The following is a 19944-nucleotide window of genomic DNA, read 5'->3' as shown; positions in this document are numbered from 1 at the left end:
GCTACAGAGAAGAGAGTTTCTAACATCTCCCCAACCAATGTAACTATAGGGCCAAAGGGGTAAGAATTAAGGTCGCCGTCCAATTAGTGGATTGCAGCCTATTGGAGTGAAAATGATAGTCCTGCGTAAGAGTCAAGCCCAAATGGACGTCGAAGTTATCGAAGTTATCCAAGTTAACCCGACGCTTAATTACGCAAGCCGTTTGCGGCTTAATTACACAACCTGTTGAAGGTGTATGCAACGACACAATCAATCGCGACCAATGACCCGTCTGTTTCAATAAAATAAACTCTAGACTCGATTTGTATGTGTAACTCACACAGACAGACCCTTGCCTTATTTATCTCTCAGAAGTCTAGAGGTGAATTGGTTCTTCTAAAGTCCAGCAGTTTAACCAGCGTTCTAAACATGCAGCGTATAAGAAATGTCCAAGATATGCAATCTTTGAGTGTTTATTTTAGTGCGAGTTCCTCTATAGAGTACACGGCAGGCTCTCGGCCAAAATGAACGAACAGGGGTAAAAAGAGGTTCGGCCAACCATGACCACTACCTTGGCGCTGTTGGTGATAGAGATGCAGCGCCCACTTTATTGATTCGTCCGGATAATGTCTGGTTGATGGGGCTTTCCTTTCCTGGGTAGCGCCGCTCTTATGAGGGCTCGGCGGTAATGCAGTAATGCGCATTAGGCATGACCATCCGTAGACATCCATGGCCTCTCAATAGATTCCTGCCTGTACTAAGAGTTCTACGTGACAAGAGTCAGGGAAAATACTACAGTATAAGGAAAAGCAACTAGAATTGATCATACCAAAGTGATTGTCTATCTCCCTGATACTATGAGGTATAAGGACACATGACCTTGATATACAAGTAGGCATACTGCACGCTGTCATTCCCTATGCCATTCTCACATTCCTTTGCATCCCCTTTCCATGGGTATTCCGCACAAGTCGTGGGATTGTCCCAACCATCACAAGTCAGCTCGCCTGGGGCATCTTTGGTACCGGTATACGAGCACGTCTGATGAGGCTTGCCCGTAGGATCCGGATAAATTTTATCACGGTGCTCGGGGAAAGGGGGATTGTTGTAGTCGAAATCTTTGCCCACGAGAAAGTAGTCAAGGTCATAATCAGTACCTCTATCAAAACACGGATTCGTGCTGCCAACATCGTCGGTATCGATCGTCCAATACCTCCAAACTACTGAGGAGGATGGATCTTGCCTCCCTTCGTCCAGTAATAGGATTACCTGCTTGTCCGTTTTGGGTGACTCGGTTGCGCCCGGACCGGAATGCGTCGTTGTGGTTGGATCTGCAGTTGTCGTCGCTGTGTTGGTGCTGGTGATGGTAGGTGGGGGCGTTGGACGAGAACCAGAGGCTGTAAAGGTCACGCTGCCAATCATGATGGGATCTATGTTCGTGAGGTAGGGATTAATATAGGAGGCGAAGACAGATCCCTCGGCATTCAGCTCATCATCGCTTCTCTTGATCCAATCGAAGTTATCACCGTCACCATCTCCGACAATTTGAAAGGCACCCGCTGGAGTCGTCGTGCACGGAGCCACGGTGATAGTGTCGCAGATCGTGGCACAGGCGGAATCGGTGGCTTCACCGCACGCCGTATCGCAAGCAGTGGTCGTCGTTGCGGTGGCAGTCTCGGAACAAGATGAGGTGCTTGTCTTGTCATCGTCGTTGTCGCCGCCTTCGCCAGGTGCTTGTCCGCCGCCGCCGCCTTCAATCACACAGCCCCCTATAATTGTTCGTCAGCCCGTAACGAAACGAAGCGTGTTGTCAATGTAAGAGGGGGCACTGGGGCTTACCAAGAGTACCACATCCGGGACCACAGCCCCCCGGGCCACACCCTCCTCCACAGAACCCCAGGCCACAGCCCCCATCGCATCCCATCGTACCACAGTGCCCACCACAACCCCAGGCGCTACAGTCGTGGGTGCCACAGTGAGACAGCGGCTTCCCGGCACTACAGCCGCCACTGGAAGGCGGGTCGCCCTTTTGATATATGATTGAGGGAATAGGGCTATTTTTCGGTTCAATGGACGTTGCGGTAGGCTGGGCAGCCACAGTGATTGAGTGAGAGGTAGAGTAGAAGACCGGTACTGGTGTTGTAGTCGAGCTCGTCGTGCTTTTTGGGGCGACAGCGACGCCTGAAAAAGACGTTAGGTTGAGAGACAGACAAACCATGACAATTGTTTACTTACAATAATATTCGTCCACCCACAAACCAGAGCAATCGGCTTGAACAGCCGGATTCCATTCCTTGATGCCCGCCGTCAGCATCAATTATCAAGTTTGCGGGATTAAGGGAGACTCACCAGGAACTTAGCAGGAGTGATTCCATTGGCAACAGCAATGTTATAACATCCGTCACCGAGAATGGTTTTGTAGAACTTGACACAATTGCTGGCGATCCCCGACTGGACTGCAGCCGGAGTGGAAATACTCGGAGTGTCGGAGGTAGTCTGGGTGGCGGAGCTCCCACCAGTTACCCTCCCAGTATAATCAATCTTCGTGACTGGAAACGGCGCCTCGGTACCTGGCAGACCGATGACCATCGATGGGGGCGTGATGCTCTGCATAGGGGTGAAGTAAGCCGTCACGTCATCCGATGTGGCAATGGTCTCGGCCCACAGGGGAATTTCAGAGATTGCAAATGGGGGGAATTGGAATGTGGTTGTTTTCGTATAGATGGATCCGGCCGAACTAGACAACAAAGAAGTTTTGTACGGGGGCCAAGTGATGGTGACTGGGGTTGCTAGAGGGTATGGGGGCAACACGAGGGTGCAAGGAGCATTGCAGGCGACAGAGGCAGTAGCATTCGTCCAAAGGTCTGGTCCAATGTAAACGTCGTCCTCACCCCCATTCGAGCCATCATCGCCCGGGAAAAGATTGGTCGCTCCCGTTAGTCCATCTAAAGATCATCGCGTTAGCCGTCACCGGTCTGCAATCAGATCAATTAATTCAATCGCATCACCACTGAGACTTACTGACGGCACTTCCACTAGCGTCCAGACTCACAGCCCAGACCATAGTTCTAATATATGGAGATGAACGTTAGCCAGTCGCTTTCAGACTCGGATGAAATGATTAAGGAATCATCATACCCGCCGATGCAATGAGAATTGGCGTAGTCAATCTTGGCTGCGAACGACTCGTGGTCATCATAGCTCACCCACTGATTACTGTTGAACGTGACAATTTGAACCGCGGATTCCTTATCGAAAACCTTGGAGGCTTTGGAACTCGGATCGTCTAGGATTGCCTTGATCTCGGTGAATGAGAGAGTCCCGGCGCTATTTGTACATTTACCTGCATTTCCTGTTTGACGATAGAAGTTCCAAATCGTTAGCAAAAAAAAATCAAAGCGTCACATTGGAGTGGTCGGACGAACCGGCAGTGGAGAACGGACAGCCAACCGTCGTGCAGCTAGTGTCCGAAAGAGTGAAGCCTATGGATATGTCAGTTGTTTTCTGGCAGAATGATCATCAGCTGTGATACTTCGCCCGTAGAAGCCCAACCCCATGACCACCTTATCTGGATTAATATTATTTCGCCAGAGGAGGTCCATGGACAGCTTGATCTCAGTCAAATTGGTGTGAGCATTGACGACTTTGCCGATCCATTTATTGTCACCATCCCATGTTCCGTCTAAGATGGTTAGGGCCATGTGTAAGAATTTGAAGTGGGAAGCTGAATGTACTCACGTAGATCGTACGTCATAATGTTGAACTGCAAACATGGGTTAGACCGGATAGAGGGAGCCAGGAATATCTAGGAGCCTTACCCAATCGACGCTCTTGTCCAAGTTCTTGATATCGAAATGCTGCATATACCAATAACTACTAGGGAGGGTGATGGTCAAGCCGTATGTCTTGTCCGAGCCATCAAGCGCCTCACGCAGGTTGGCCAGGAAGGTCACATAGTTGTCAAAATCGGCCTTGCGGCCTCCACGTTCCGTTGCCACTGGGTATTCCCTGAGATCATTTAATATCCACACTGACACGCTAGAGACCAAGAGGGAGATATCGTACCAATCCAGATCGACGCCGTCAAATCCATACTTCTTTAGGAAGGAAATCAATGATCCAAAGAACTCCATCTGGTTAGAAGAAGATGCTGCGAGGTCCGAAAAGGTGGTCGCTGTAGCACCCGGATCGTTGAAGTCCCAGCCTCCAATAGATATCCAAACCTTTAATCCCGGCTTGCGTTGCTTCAGGGCGACGACACGAGAGTAAAGACCTTGCTGGTCATCCTTCATGGGCACGATCTGGAAGGACTTGGGGTCTATATAGAGAAAGGCGAAGTTGATATGAGTGTACCCGCCAACAGGAATATCTTCCGGTTGCATAGTATCGCAGGATCGCTCAAAGTTCCAGCCTTCATAATAGCCGATTGTTCGTTTGCTGCTCGAGGTTCCACTGCACGAGGGCTGAGGGACCGTAGCAGCGCCGCAGAAGTCTCCGGTCGTGCCACAGAAGCCAAACTCACTGCAACAGACATTCAATGGGCAATGCTCGGACTGGGCGAAGTCTAATCCTGCGTGGGTACAGATTTTAGATTCTGGCCGGGCAGGTCAATTAACACAACAAGAGCACATACCCCACTTATCACCCCATCCTGGGTATACGCCTGGGTCACATTCGGACTTCTGAGCACAAGTTCCATTGACACTTCCAGCCGCCAGACATTTGTCACTGGCACAGTAGTTTGGCCCATAGCCACAAATCTTGTTGGCCTTGGAGCAACATCCCTCAACGCAAGGGTTGTTGGCATCGCAAGGCACATCACCACCGAGTACTGGACACAACAGCGACAGTCCCAAAGTGACCAACGCCAGACGGGGAAGGTACATCTTGACGCCTAGGGACGATGCGTGATGTCTGTCTCTTGTCTTTCCCTCTCATCAGTGATCACCGTCTCATTGGCTTCGCTGGTCTTCTTAAGTGATTTCGAGTCTTAGTACTGTATGGTGTAACTTCGCCTGGCGGTATCCACTAGAAATTTCTGTCCGTTCCTCGGGTTCTGAGTCCATTCCAGCCATGATGGCCCCTCAGCCGCGCCGACGCTAAAATTCACCAGGTTGCAATCATCTCGATTGTTTCTTGACGAGGTGGACAGTCTAAGTTAGAACCTCCGGTCGTATCCGGTATTGACTAGTGTTCGAGCTAAGCTTTAGGCGTTTTGGTTTCAGGGTTCGCCGCAGTGGGTCGTGTGCCGTGGCTGCACCGGGGGCGAAACTGTAGGCACCACAGCAAACCCTTTTCCTACTATACAATAATAATGAGTCTAGATCATCGTGGTCGACATCGTTTTGGCATCACAGACCATCCGCTGGATATTGCTGATCTGCTCTTTATATCTGGGGAGAATTGACCATTCGTGATGACAGTCCCTCTTCATAATTGAGAATCTCTTTGGTCCTGCACCAGGTGCAATTTCAAAGTGAGCCCCTCTGCCCCTCCGTTAGTCGCATGGCATTGCCTTGAGGAATTTGCAGATTCTTCCGAATGCTGCGTTCATCCGTTGGACTGTTGGTGAAGGCTAATGAATTATACTTCCGTAACCTGAGACATGGGGACTCCTTAGCTCAGGTTCATTTTGGAGAACTCACCTCGATCATTCTACTGGCAAGTTCCTGGTATTAAGTAGACCCCTTTTTCAACGCCAGAGATCGATACCCGCCCTTTAGTGCTAGGGCTAACCGTCTCCATGTCCCATGATTGTAGGGTTGCACAAACGGGACGCGAGGTAGGCTCCATACGTCTAAACTCCGTGCTGAGCCTGGCCGAATCGGCCTCTACTGACCGCGAGAAGGTTCCGTAGAGCTATGCACCTAGCAGTGCCCCAGATTGCCGGTCAAGGATTGCCCTCTGGCCAAAGTCACACTGAAGACGAGTAGCTTGAAGGTCTGCCGAGCAGCCCGCTGGAGCTGTGGATGAATTGGCCCACATCGGGTGGATGTACGGGAAGTCAACGACGAGAGTTAACGGCGAGGAAGTGCAAATGAATCAATGAGATCCACTCTAGTACTGTAGTGGTCTTGGCTTTCTCACACTGGCCCCGTAATTACCAAATAGTCACCCAAATGGAGCTGGTTCCTGAATTCCTGCGAATGCCATTATTAGCTCCAATATGCAGGATATGCTAGAAGAGGACCCTCACTGAAGAAAAAAGAGAAAAAAAGCGAGAAGTGTTACAGCAGGGTTCATCGGACTAGAAACCTCTTGCGGAAATGGGGGCCGAGTCTGGTGACAATAGAACCGTTCATTCCTACGCTCTTGTGAAGCAAATGTGTCCACCAAGGATTGGAGAGCGGGAATTGGAGTCTCTCGTCGGAAGCGAAGCAGAGAGTATCGACTAATACTTTAGCGCAGGCATCTTGCTTTAAAAAAACCCCGAATAAATACCCAGGGATAGTCTGAAAAGTTCGAACCGATTTGCCTTTGCTATAGGCGATCTCTTAGGCTTTAAGATGATAGTCTCGACAAAGGACTGTATGCGCTATACGCTCCTTGTGTTAGTCGCTTGCTTGGGCCTGGCAATCACTGCAGTCTCTCAAAATGTGAACACGCGCTTCAGGATCGAACAGGGGACTGGGGCGATCACTCGCACCGGGAACATGGGCGGGTCCTGCGAAGGCATCGACATGGACCTAGATGCAGTCTATCGTGAGGCGATTGATATGGCGCGAGTTGCAGTCGCTGCGATGGATGGGTACACCACCGATGCAACTGTGAGAGCGAGCCTGCTCACTTTCTTTGGCATCCAGGAGGACCCATCTACGCACACCGTCTCTGCTGGGAGCGCTGCTCGATTCTCCACGGTCCGGGGTATGTTACTGCGATAGCTGGAGATCTATGAGAGCCCGAAAGCTGATGAGGATATGCAGCGAACTTGCAAGAGGTTATTAATGACTCGCAGAGGCAATTCAGTGGTCTCTTCCCTTCTCTTTTCTGCTCGGAGAAATGGCGTTGGAGTACTCGATATGAACATTCTAAAATTACCGGAAAACCAACTGGAAAGCTGTTGAAGTCTATCAACCGTATGTAGTAGCCGAGAACCACACAGACCGGAGGCTTGTGCTGACCAGAAACCCCATTCCTTAGCGAACACAGAATGGCTGACCTGGTCCCCGCGGTTCAAAGAGTATGGCCCGGACTTTGACATGTGTCAAGGTGATGTCCTGGCGTTCACAACATCCCAAGCAGCAAAACTCTCAATTACCCTCTGTCCTCGGATCTTCAAATATCCCAGACGCAAGGTGATAGTGTTATAGACACCAAGCACACAGGAAGCAGGGGAGAACGAAGTCAGATTGGTCTATCTAGGAGAGCAAGAGGACGAAGAAGGAAAAGAAGAAGGGAAAGGCCTATATAGGCCTACAAGAAGAAAGAAACAAAGGCCTGGGCCTGCAATCAGCAAACCTGCAGGGCAAAGGAAGACGAGCGCATACACTGCCAAACGGGCAAGGTCGAGGTCGAGTTATCACATCCCCTACAGGGCCAAGGCCGAAGAAATCTAATGTGATCAAGGTTGAAAAATCCAAAACAATCTGGTAATAAGCCAATCGTAAATGCAATCTTGGTAACAATAATATGATGTGAAAGAGCTTCAGAAACTACGTTTCCTGGTATGTAGCAATAGTAGGAAATAAAGCAGGAAGGTCATGAAAAAGATTAATCTTGTGAGAAAGAGTTTGTTGTAAATCGCAATTTGGCGATAAATATATTTTGAAAATCAATTTAATAAAATCAGCTTGGAGGTCTTCGTATATATAATAAATTGTCTCGGTTGTCTTCGAAAACACTAAATAGCTTAGATTTCGTCAGGATATCGGCTAGGTTATCCTTGCTAGAGATATTAATTAAGGTAATAAGATTTCGTTTAATCAAGTCGCGTACTAAATAGTATCTCGTGCTGATCTATACGACTTTAGTGCTTAATTTGCTATTAGTAACAATTTTGATAGCGTTATCTAAATCGTAATATAAAGGTAATAGATTATTAAAATCATCCTCGCTTAATAGGGGAGCTAGAGTTAGCTTATTAGCTAACTTAGTAAGTATAAGGTTATCTTTAACTATACTACTTATAGTATAGTATTTAGCTATTATTAAAGAAGTTGCTATAATATCTTATCTACGAGATAACTATATAATTAGCGTACCTATAAAGAACTAAATATAGCTCTTAGTAGATTTTCTATATTCCGTATTAGCGTATAAGGAATCTATAAAACCTTTAAGACCTTTCGTAGGGTCTCTTCTAAATAGGATACTAAGGTTAATTATACTATAGAGGTAACGAAGAAGATCTTTATATATATTAATATCTTCTTTTCGTAGAGAACTAGTTCGTTGTTATAATTTAGAAACTATTATTGTAATATCAGGTCGTATTTTAATTAATAACTAACTAATTTTTCCTATTTTCTTTACGTAATCTAATTTATCGGTGCCGTCGTTAACCTTATTATCTATTATTTTCTAAGAAGGATCTATTAGAATTAAAGAAGGAGAAGTATTAGTAAAACCCTTATTAGAAATTAAAGTAGAAAGATAAACTTACTAGTTTATAAATATAATACTTTCGCTCCTGTTATAAAAAATATTATACCTAAGAAATCTTTTAAATAGTAATATCTTGAGCTTCCTTTTTAATACTATAGTATTACGAATATAGGCAATTTCGTCGTTAAGGCTAGTAGAAAGGATATCGTCTACGTAGATTAAAATAAAAATAGTTTTATTATAATTAGTATAAATACAAGGTTCTAAAATCAAGGGAATAAGACTAAGATCTTTTAAATCTTCTATAAAGAGATTATACTAAAGATAGCCTACTTAGCGAAGACTATATAAAGCCTTTTATAATAGTACGACTATATCAATACCGTTAGGGCTATAGTATTCGTGGCTAGTAGGTTATTTCATAAAAATAATACGATTATTAAGAGCCGTATTAAGATAGGTGCCTATAATATCCTATTATTTAATATTCTATCGTCGAATAGTAGCTAAAGTAAGAAATAGTTTAGCTATAGCGTTAGAGATAACAGGTACAAATCTCTCGTCTAGTTAGAAATCAACTCCTAGGGATTAGCGATTGCTATAAACTACCTATCTTGCTCGAAATTCCAAAACGTAGCTATCGCTATTAGATTTTATATTATATACCTATTTACCTAGTAGGATTAACGTGCCCTTCGGTAGATAGGGAACAAGAACTATAGTATTAGAAGTAGTAATCTTATCTAATTAGACCTTTTCTGCCTATAACTAGTAATCTACAAAATCAGATTTCTTTGCTTCTATATAGGTATTAGGGATTTTGACTATTCCCGAACGAATCCTCTTAGTTATACTATAAACTATACTAGGGCCTAGTATATTTTCTTTAATAGTAATTATTAATAGGTCTAAAACTATTAGGCCTTTCTTAGGATATCTCACTATACTAGGACCTAAATCTACTAGCTTTCTTTCTCTAGTAGATCTTCTTAGTAGTTATTATTAAACTAGTTGCTTAATTAGCTTAGGAGGATAGGTAATTTAAATTTGAATTAGGTTAGGAGAAGTAGTCTACTTAATTAGATTTATTAATAAAGGTAAAGAAGATTAAATAATTTGTAGAGGAGACTATATAATTATAATTAGATCTAGAGAAGAACCTCGAGTAAAAGAATAATAAATTAGTATAGAAGAACTTTTAGAAAAGTACCTAGTAGTATTAGTATTTGAATAGATAATAGTCGGGAAAAATCTTCTATACTTAGAATTAGCAAATCAGGATCGTGTATACTTACTATATCACTAAACAATCTTTTTGCTAGTGTATTCGGTAGTAAATCTCGAATTGTATATAGTTAAATAGGTATAATTTGTGGTCGCGTAGTTAATAGAATAGTTCGCTAGGCCTGTTGAATTAGTAAAAAGGAAATATCTATTATATTTTGATTTTTAGAAAAAGAAGATTAACAAGAGACTAAAGAAGTTAGAATAGATTATATAATTAGTACTAGTAATAAATTTTGAATTAAAGAATTAGTCTGTATCTTCGCCTTTAGTAATATAATTAGTTTTGTTATCTTTTAAAGTAGTAAAGCAATTGATTTCTATTATCTTAGTATAGTTAGTTCTAATAATATAAGTAGGTTTAGTATAGTAATCGATAGAGTTTGTTGAAATATAGTTAACTCCCGATTAGTAATTAGTATAACAGGGTTAACTACCTTATAAATAACAATTTCTAGTAGATTCGAATATAATTAGCTTTACTCTTGCTATTAAATAGGTTGTGTCTATTAAGGGATATCTTCTTTAGTTCTCTAGATTATTAATAGGTAGCGGTCGCGAGGTTCTTGTAATTTTTCTAGAATTTAATCTTTAATCAATTTTAGCAAATATCGTATTAGCAATAGCTCTTCCTAAAATATAACATTACGGCGCAAAACTACCTATCTCTTGGAAGGGTCGTAAATCCTATAGATATAGCTATTATTACCCTCGTAGCTAACTAAATAGCTAACCTATACTTAGGGGGCTATCTTGTTTCCTTGAACCCTTAGCTCTTTTAGAATATAAACGTAGGCTTTTAAAAACCACACACGCAAAAAACCTAGATTAATTAGACCTGTATCTCGAAGACCTAAGGCTTTATTCTATATCTTAATTAGTAACTCTGACTAACCTAGATAGCGAATTCTGTTCAAAACGTATATTATTACTATTACTACTTCTAGCTAGAGATAGGCGGGTACTTCTAGTGCTAAAATTATTAAAGTTCTTGCTCCTTGAATAATAATATAACCTGATGATTCGGCTATACTATTAGGTTTATATATTAAAGGTAGCGAAAGTATAATAATAGTACCCTTTTCTTTAATCTATCTAGTAAATCGTAAGAAACCTAAATCGCTATTAGTTCGAATTTCAAATAGCTAATATCTAGTAATATTGTAGATTTAAGTAGCCTAGTTAATCAAAACATTAGAAGCCTGTCCCTTAGTCTTGATTAGAATTGACTAACGCCTCCGTGTTATATCGTTATATATAATAATAATATAGTCGATACCACTAATTCTAGTTAGCTTATAAGGTTAAATGTCAAAATAAATAAATTCGAATAGTTTTAACGCACGTTTCTAGGGAATATAGGAAATAATCTTCTTTAATTTAGCTAATCGACAGGGTTCGCAATTGAATTCGTAGGCGCCTTCTATATCTTTACTAATACGATAATAGTTAATCTTTACGGTAGGTTGACTAATATAGCCTAATCGAAAATACGCAAGTTCAGGGGTGATCGTAGCAAAAGAAAAGGCTTTAATAATATATTTTAGTATAATTAATTTAGTTAATAGAGAAGGTCGAATAGATATTGTATGCAAAAATAGTATACCACGTTATCGGAATGCGTATACTTTAATAATTAATTCGTTCTAAGGGTCAACTATCATATTCAACTAATCCTTCTAACCTATTATATAGTCGTAGTAGGTTCTTGTGGTTAATAACAAATTGAAAGGTCCTTCTAGAACGTATTCGTAGCAAACATCTAGTTCTTTAATATAATCGGGAAACACTAAATTAATTCTTGCAATTGCTTTCCCTTTTACAGTCAAGGTTCGACCTTCCGAGGTTTAATATTAGTAACCTTCATTGATTTTGTAAGGTTCAAAATAGATAATTGTATCTCTATCTACACAAATTGTTCAAGATATACCGGAATCGACTATCTATTCACTAGTAGAACGTGTAATATTAGCAAGGGAAACAGGAACAGGAAATCTTTGGTCAACACTATAGGTGTATAAGACAGAAGGCTCTAATCTTCTATTATCAAAATCGTGATTATCCCTTAAAGAGTATAGGTCGTTAAACTAATCGTTAGTTTTAATTATTGCGGTTGCAAAGTAGTCTTTTACCGAATTAAAATCCGAATTAACAGGTCCAATCGTTAAAGATATATAACCTTGCGGGTAGTAATAAGATATATCTTGCAATATAGTAGAAGCAAGTTCTTGTTGTTAAGATTATAGCTATTGTTGAGTTCTTAGTATATAACTAATAACTAGTTGTGGTCCTCGACTAGTAATCGTTGTATAGGAGTTAATATTCTTTGAAGAAGTAATTAGAACTTAGTTTAATATAGAAGAAGAAAAAGAGGAAGTTAATAAATTGTGATTAGGGATAGGAGAGATATCTAATAGAGATAATAAGCTATCCTTACGAATACGGTTGTTAAAGTTCTAATCTGCTAGTTTTGATCCTTTAAGGTTATCTCTATTCCTCTAAGGGTATAAACACTAAAGACCCTTGATAGGTTTCTAACTAGGAGAACGCTTCTTATAGTTCAAATAAAGACAATCTTTAGCAACATAACTAGGTTTACTACAAAATACACAACAACCCTAGGGTATATATTAGTTTAGGCCCTCGATCTAATCGGTAATCTATTTGTTAGTTAAGCTAGAGGGTCCTCTAGGTGGCCTATTCTTTAATAGCTAAGAATCCGAATTGTTATTATTGTTTTTAGTATCCTTTAAAATCGTTGCGACCGTATAAAGTATTTAGACTATTTCCAATTCTATTATAAGATCGTTGTAAAGCTTATAGAACTCACTGATATCAAAATCGGTACTGTTAGTATACTTCTTATCGAAAGAGGAGTGTTTAGAAGCAACTATTATTAGGTTATCTTCTCGAATCTTATACAAAAGAACCTAACGCAAGAGAAGTAGGTTAATATCAACACGTTTTAACACCTTAGTGATAGTGTCTCTGAATAAATTAACGAAATCTATACTAGAAGTGTATTACGATCGACGAAGGGTCCACCAAGTAATACAATCCTTGTTTATTACATTATAACCAGTGATATTAAGGACATGTTTGAGATTTTTAATATATTCATCAGCGAATTCAGTATAGAAGTTGCGAGAATTTACTATACGGTTAATCTCTTTGGAAACAGTTTAGTATATCCAGATTTGAATATCACGAGAGATCTTTACCTATCGGTCTGCGTCTGCTGAATCCCTTAGTAGCCGAGGAATATCTTGATCAATAAAACGCTATAATCCTTTCTGGCGCAAAACACGATAGACATCATCCAGCCAAGTGTCAAAATCGGCAACATCATTAAATAGGTTAAGAGGATTGAGTTGATACTCTTCGGGGGCATCGGTAGTTTGGTAAATTGTACCCTGAGCAGAAGTAGTAGAAACGTAGTTACTGTAGTCAACCTGCGCAGCAACAGATTTAGCGAACATAGGATCTTGGCGTCTAGCCATCTTCCTAATAGTTCAAGAAGGAGAAAAAGGATGAAGGGTAATAACGATGTAGGCAAAATAGCACTACTACCCTACGAAGGTCAATTGCAAAAATGCAAGAAGGATATGAAGTAAAAGGTGCAACGGGCTCGATAACCTGATGGTGTCATAGACACCAAGCACACAGGAAGCAGGGGAGAACGAAGTCAGATTGGTCTATCTAGGAGAGCAAGAGGACGAAGAAGGAAAAGAAGAAGGGAAAGGCCTATATAGGCCTACAAGAAGAAAGAAACAAAGGCCTGGGCCTGCAATCAGCAAATCTGCAGGGCAAAGGAAGACGAGCGCATGCACTGCCAAACGGGCAAGGTCGAGGTCGAGTCATCACAAGGATACCCTGCAACCCTGGAGAAGTGGGCAGAAAACGATTGCCCCGGGGACCAACATGGCGGTGGCTCTATCGTCGCCAGCTACCTTCCTCCACGAACTGATGCATTTAACCACAAGAAGCAGTAAGAAAGCACCTGATCATTGGAATATACTTTGATGAAAACACTGACTCAGTACAGGAATCACCGATGAGTTAATTACGGACCCGAGAGACGGTGTCGTTAAGAAAGCGTATGGACCGGTTTTGACGGGGTTCCTGGCACAGCTCAATGGGCAAAAGACCCTCACCAACGCTGATAACTATGGCTGGTTCGCCACGGCGATGTACCTCAATAGTGTTGATTGGTCTCGAGTTATAGCGGGTAAGAGGGTCTCAGGACCTGTTACTCGACGGTCGGTTCTGCTAGAGGATCAAGATGGGTCACGGCGCACCTTCCTGCGGGGAAAGGCTGGAAATGAAACGATCGACGTGGAAGGTATCGGCATGGACGATCTCGACATGGACGGAGATAATGACTCTGCGTTCCCGTGGGACGAGTGAGTTTTCATTCGCTATCTAGCACTATCGAGCGCGTCTCGGATGTCTTCAAAGTGAGCATGCCACGTCTCATACCCGACCATTCCAAGGCTCTTCAAGTCCTCAATGAACATATCGAGTGTTAGTTGTGGCTTGCGGGATTTGCCGTTGCCCTCATCCTCTCTAACCCATCGCACAGTCGATTTGTAGAGCTCTTCCGCCTCCTCGGACTTCCACTCCATAAACCACACAAGGCGTTGGCATTGCACCCCTTGGTAATTGGTCTCCCCAGATAGCCAGGCAATATCCTGACTAACAATCCCGGCCATCGGATTAGACTCTTCGTCTCTCTCGTAGAAATTCAATAGTGTAGGCAGCTGAAGCTCTTGCTTCTTTTCAGCGTCTAACGTGTAGACAGGAAAGTAGACCATCCAGACTTCGTGGATTTGTCTTGGATCGGGAGAAAATGGGAAGCCCGCGGAGATCATTTTGCCAATAGAGTAGTCAACTCGATAAATAGAATAGACGATGTCGCTATAAAGAGTCGTCTTAGCGTTATGGGCAAATAGATCTGTTCTGTGGAAGTTATTTCGGTGTGTTTCTGATAACCACTCTAGTTATATATGATTAGCCTCTCTTCTATTTATCTTTACTCAAGACCTTACGAATAATAATCCATAGCCTATTAGGCGTTTCGAGGGGGCATGCGAAAGTGATAGAGGAACATCCCTCGACTGCTTGGATCTCATTCAGACAATCTCTCCAGTTCGTTGACTTGATAAGTGACGTCTCTGAAAAGTCCAAGTCTAGCCATTCGATCATGGGACCAGGAACAGCCTGGTTGAGAGTTGGGCTGGTATCGGATAGCTTGGCCTGACTCCGTGTGGTCGGCATGATTGTGTCCGAGGATGTGGAAAGGTGGATGGGATTGGTGAACTATTTATTATTTATGGCTGCAGAAGGCGGAATTTATTGCCTCAGTGCACTCAGACCGCAGCCAATGATGAGGCCGAATTCTGCCGAATTCTGCCACGCTAACCCGATTGGGTTGCTTCATCAGCTTGTGGTCTGAGCTGCGAACCCCCTCTGTACATACAGTCTGTCGAGATTGTTTCGAACTTTGACATTTTCATCGAGGTAAGCATATTTCATATACTCATGAGTCATGTTTTAAATTAAGATAATAAGATCTGCTTCTAGTGGAAAATCCCCGTCCATGGCGCGAAAACGTGTCCGGTCCCCCCTCCGGACGAGACGCGTCCTCCCACTCCACTACATTCTGAGGTGGGCAATGACACTTCAACCATCGGCGTGGATACACCGAACAGTCATGGCAGATAGTACCTTCGATTTTCTCATCACAGATTTGAAGGCAATATTTGATTAAATACCTCCTAGGGTTGCTGAAAGCCTATATTGCTTAAAGGATGAAGAACCCCTGAAACCTTGCCAACAGTTCCAAGAATTTGTCAAAGCTATAGATCGATCAATCGGTGTAGAAGAAACAGAGTATACGGCGTGGTATAAACGGACGCGTATAGAACAATATCTGCTAACAGGAAGAGAACGTTATGCTACAGAGAGTGATGAGAAACAAATGATAGAACGAAGAAGCAAAGGTAAGCAAACAACGCTATGTTATACACAAGAAAATGCTAAAATGATGACAGAAATCGACTACAAAATGTCATCTATGCCGTCTAGAAAGCTGCTACATTTGATCAAACGTCTTTCGTGGGCGATAGAGAGTAGCGAGCAATGGAAGTAGGAAAGACGAATCTCCGCTGAGAGGCTAGGGAGTAACGATGCCGATATAACAGATTGCCTTAACTTTTTTGTCCTAAAAGATCGAAGCTAAGATATATCGATTACCTTAGTGGTCGGTCGCTGTGCTAGCTTCGATTTGATATACGAAGTAGAAGTTGAAATTATCCGCGTTTGAAAGTCACAGTCGCTCCGATCACAGGGGCTGCAATCACGCTTACTTAATATCCGGCAGGCACAATTGTAGTTTCCTCAACCGAAAGGGTCTTGTCCGTTTTCCTAGATAGCAGGAGATCGAGGATCCGCTTTCGGATCAAAAATAATGATTGATTCTCCTTTCCCTATAATTGTCCTCGCGTAGTTCGCCTCCCGAAAAAGAGCACCGCCTTTGATTTCGTATGTATAATCTTCTACCGCTGCGATTCTAGGTTCCTCGGCTATTACGTACACTCTTTCTTGTTTCAGACTTTGATATAGAGTAAGACGGTAGGATAGTCGAGTTCGGAGGAAGAGTTCTCGAGGTAGGGTTTGATGAAATATTACGGCAAACCCGACGGTAGGAGAGTCGAGTTTGTTGGATGAGTTCTTAGGGCTAGATTTAATGAAGTATTGCGGAAAACCTAACAGCAGGATAGTCAAGTTCGCAGGATAGATTCGCGAGGCGGGGTTTAATGAAATATTACGGGAAAGAGTGATTCGAGTAAAGCCCTGCTTAAATTAAATTTCTAGATAATAGAGGGATAGGTACTACGTAACGATTACGGCCTAATCGGGTAGACATAGGAAGTCAGTTAACGAGTACTAGAATTTATATCAACGGACTTACCTCAAGCTATGATATAAGAAATGTTAGATTTTCTTTGTAAGAAAATATAGATCATCTCATCAAGCTTAGTATAGCTATTTCGGTCTTTTCTATGTTAGTCTAGATTCCGGATTATCCAAGGGGTCGTTCTTATAGTTGCTACTTGTGATTGCCTAAACTTTTCAAGATATACATTAACTGCGATGACTCCTAAAAAAAACTAGAAGATTATAGCCGTTAAGGCCGCTGCCTTGAGAGCTTGTTGGTGATTAGAGGATTAATTCCGGAAGAAGCCTAAGCTTCGAGATGATATTATACACGAACTATTTGACCGATTATAAATTCGCTAAAGTCGAATATACTAGATCGCGAAAAAGGTCTCAGCTAACATGAGTAAAAGAAGCAATGCGTACAAAACGTGGCGTATTTTTCTCTGTATATAGTCAAGAAAGAAGCTGTTCGATGAAGTTAAGATTAGGCCGATAGAAGCTAAGAAACAAGACTTCCGTTAGTAGTAGTAATGATTTGGTGATAGGAAAGATAATAAAAATAAGGATTACCTAGAATTTTGATTAATAAGGCTAAGAAACTTATAGATATTAGTAGGATCTATATTAAAGTTAGGTATATTTACCTCGTTTATCGGTAGTAGAAGAAGTAAAAATCCCTATTTAACTATTAGTACAGGCCTCGATAAGTCTGTAGTAGGTAGGAAGTAGTAGGAATCGTTAGCTAATAAGTAGAAAGGTCTCGACGGTACGTACTACTTCGGAGGACCGGTTAATAAGTAGCTAATACTATTAATCTAAGTAGGCCGGCGAAGACTAAAACTCCTACTATAGCTTATAAGAAAACGTAGGGTTTTTAATAGAGTAAGATAAGTCGGGATAATTGTCTATTAGATATTAATACTAACTAAAGTAAAAGAGATATACTAGTATATATCGATACCGTCCGAAAGAACAATTTGAGAAGAATCAGTTTTAGCTATTTTGATTTAACTATTTTGCTTTTACTCTACCTGTCTAATAAGTTACTTATATATTTTGTATAGATCTAATACCAGAGGATCCGAGAAAGCTGTAGGTTTATATTATCTATAAAAGTCATTAAATATCTTATAGGCTATAGTTCTTTGTTAGTTAACAAAAATAATGACTTATAAAAAGGTATAGGTAGGCCTAGATCACGGCGGTAATCCCTATTATACCGGGCCTAGAGGACTAATAAAGGAGAACTGATAGCTATAGGAAGTATAGGCTAATAGGGGAAGGGGTTAGGGGTATAACTCGACCGCGCACTAATACATTAAACTATATATAGCTTTCTAGCTACCGACTATTTCTTAGCCGACCCTCTTTGTCTAATAATAGAGGCTCTTTCTGGCCCCGTAAATAGTTAAGGTGGGATTTCTTGCTCGATTCCTATCTTAACGCATACTATATGCCTAATTAAATATAGAAAACTACCTTGGTTTTAATATCTACCTAAGTTCTAGATATAATAATATATTAGGAGGATTCTAGCTATCCGTTCCTATCTCGGACGGTCTTAGTCTAATAGGATAGTCCTTGTATGTTGAGGATATAGCTCCGAATAAAGTATAGGAGTCTTGATATAGCCTCGTACTAATACATAGGATTTTATATCCGTTCTATGCTATAGTCTAATGATAAATAATAGCTTTAGCCCTAGTTATATAGGAGATAAGTAGTCAAAGAAATTAACTACTAACCTAGAATATGATCTAGTAGTCTTCCGGATTCTAGTATAACGAGGAAGCTATAGGTAGCGTCGCTGCTAGTATATATAATTAGGTAAGGGACTAGCAATACGAGGGCTTTTATACTACTCTTTCTCGAAGACTAGCGAGCGCCGAACGAATATTTAAAGACTATATATTACTCCTTTAGCTAGAGTATCTTATTCTCTCTTTATTAACTAGTATATCCGTATCTATAATTAATAACTCTTTTCTAAGTTTATTCCTATTATAGCAGTCGTTATAACTTCTCCGATCGTTATTCCTAGCCTTAATACTCCTCCTACTATTAAGGACCTTTAATAGTCCTCGCGAGTATAGGAGAACCCTAGTAACTTACGATTAAACTAGCCGTGTACTAATAAGATTTAAAATAGTTACTAATGGTGTCATAGACACCAAAGCATACAGGAAGCAGAGGAGAACGAAGTCAGATTAGTCTATCTAGGAGAGCAAGAGGACGAAGAAGGAAAAGAAGAAGGGAAAAGGCCTATATAGGCCTGCAAGAAGAAAGAAACAAAGGCCTGGGCCTGCAATCAGCAAACCTGCATAGCAAAGGAAGACGAGCGTATGCACTGTCAAACGGGCAAGGTCGAGGTCGAGTTATTATATCCCCTACAGGGCTAAGGCTGAAGAAATCTAATATAATTAAGGTTGAAAAATCCAAAACAATCTCGTAATAAGCCAATCGTAAATACAATCTTAGTAACAATAATATAATGTAAAAGAGCTTCAGAAACTACGTTTCCTGGTATATAGCAATAGTAGGAAATAAAGCAGGAAGGTCATAAAAAAGATCAATCTTGTAAGATAGAGTTCGTTATAAATCGCAATTTAGCGAGAAAAGCATTTTGAAAATCAGTTTAATAAAATCAGCTTAGAGGTCTTCGTATATATAATAAATTATCTCGGTTATCTTCGAAAATACTAAATAGCTTAGATTTCGTTAGGATATCGGCTAGGTTATCCTTGCTAGAGATATTAATTAAGGTAATAAGATTTCGTTTAATTAAGTCGCGTACTAAATAGTATCTTGTACTGATCTATACGACTTTAGTGCTTAATTTGCTATTAGTAATAATTTTAATAGCGTTATCTAAATCGTAATATAAAGGTAATAGGTTGTTAAAATCATCCTCGCTTAATAGGGGAGCTAGAGTTAGCTTATTAGCTAACTTAGTAAGTATAAGGCTATCTTTAACTATACTACTTATAGTATAGTATTTAGCTATTATTAAAGAAGTTACTATAATATCTTGTCTACGAGATAACTATATAATTAGCGTACCCGTAAAGAACTAAATATAGCCCTTAGTAGATTTTCTATATTCCGTATTAGCGTATAAGGAATCTATAAAACCTTTAAGACCTTTTGTAGGATCTCTTCTAAATAGGATACTAAGGTTAATTATACTATAGAGGT

At 41.2% G+C, this 19944-nt stretch overlaps 4 protein-coding genes across 4 annotated transcripts; 2 read left to right on the top strand and 2 right to left on the bottom strand.

Moving 5' to 3' along the window:
• Positions 1 to 834: 834 nt before the first annotated feature.
• Positions 835 to 4865, bottom strand: N7458_008785 (class V chitinase; the record flags this gene model as incomplete). The annotated part of the gene is made up of 11 exons (XM_056912167.1): positions 835 to 1748; positions 1819 to 2160; positions 2215 to 2272; positions 2329 to 2924; positions 3001 to 3047; positions 3118 to 3331; positions 3405 to 3461; positions 3512 to 3661; positions 3718 to 3742; positions 3798 to 4549; positions 4613 to 4865. 11 exons carry the CDS (start codon positions 4863 to 4865, stop codon positions 835 to 837), a joined length of 3408 nt encoding a protein of 1135 aa, XP_056761016.1.
• Positions 4866 to 6632: 1767 nt separating this feature from the next.
• N7458_008784 (uncharacterized protein) lies at positions 6633 to 7289 on the top strand (the record flags this gene model as incomplete). The annotated part of the gene is made up of 3 exons (XM_056912166.1): positions 6633 to 6843; positions 6903 to 7055; positions 7120 to 7289. 3 exons carry the CDS (start codon positions 6633 to 6635, stop codon positions 7287 to 7289), a joined length of 534 nt encoding a protein of 177 aa, XP_056761015.1.
• A 6484-nt stretch (positions 7290 to 13773) lies between these two features.
• N7458_008783 (uncharacterized protein) lies at positions 13774 to 14214 on the top strand (the record flags this gene model as incomplete). Its single annotated transcript, XM_056912165.1, has 2 exons — positions 13774 to 13795; positions 13853 to 14214. 2 exons carry the CDS (start codon positions 13774 to 13776, stop codon positions 14212 to 14214), a joined length of 384 nt encoding a protein of 127 aa, XP_056761014.1.
• An 11-nt stretch (positions 14215 to 14225) lies between these two features.
• Positions 14226 to 15084, bottom strand: N7458_008782 (uncharacterized protein; the record flags this gene model as incomplete). Its single annotated transcript, XM_056912164.1, has 2 exons — positions 14226 to 14803; positions 14856 to 15084. The coding sequence occupies 2 exons, from the start codon at positions 15082 to 15084 to the stop codon at positions 14226 to 14228; spliced, it is 807 nt and encodes a 268-aa protein (XP_056761013.1).
• Positions 15085 to 19944: the final 4860 nt, after the last annotated feature.

This window comes from Penicillium daleae, assembly GCF_028827525.1.
Source record: "Penicillium daleae strain IBT 16125 chromosome Unknown utg000008l_segment0_segment0, whole genome shotgun sequence".
Lineage (NCBI taxonomy): Eukaryota > Fungi > Ascomycota > Eurotiomycetes > Eurotiales > Aspergillaceae > Penicillium > Penicillium daleae.
Note: the sequence above shows the minus strand (reverse complement) of the source record. Positions and strands in the feature narration are given on the sequence as shown.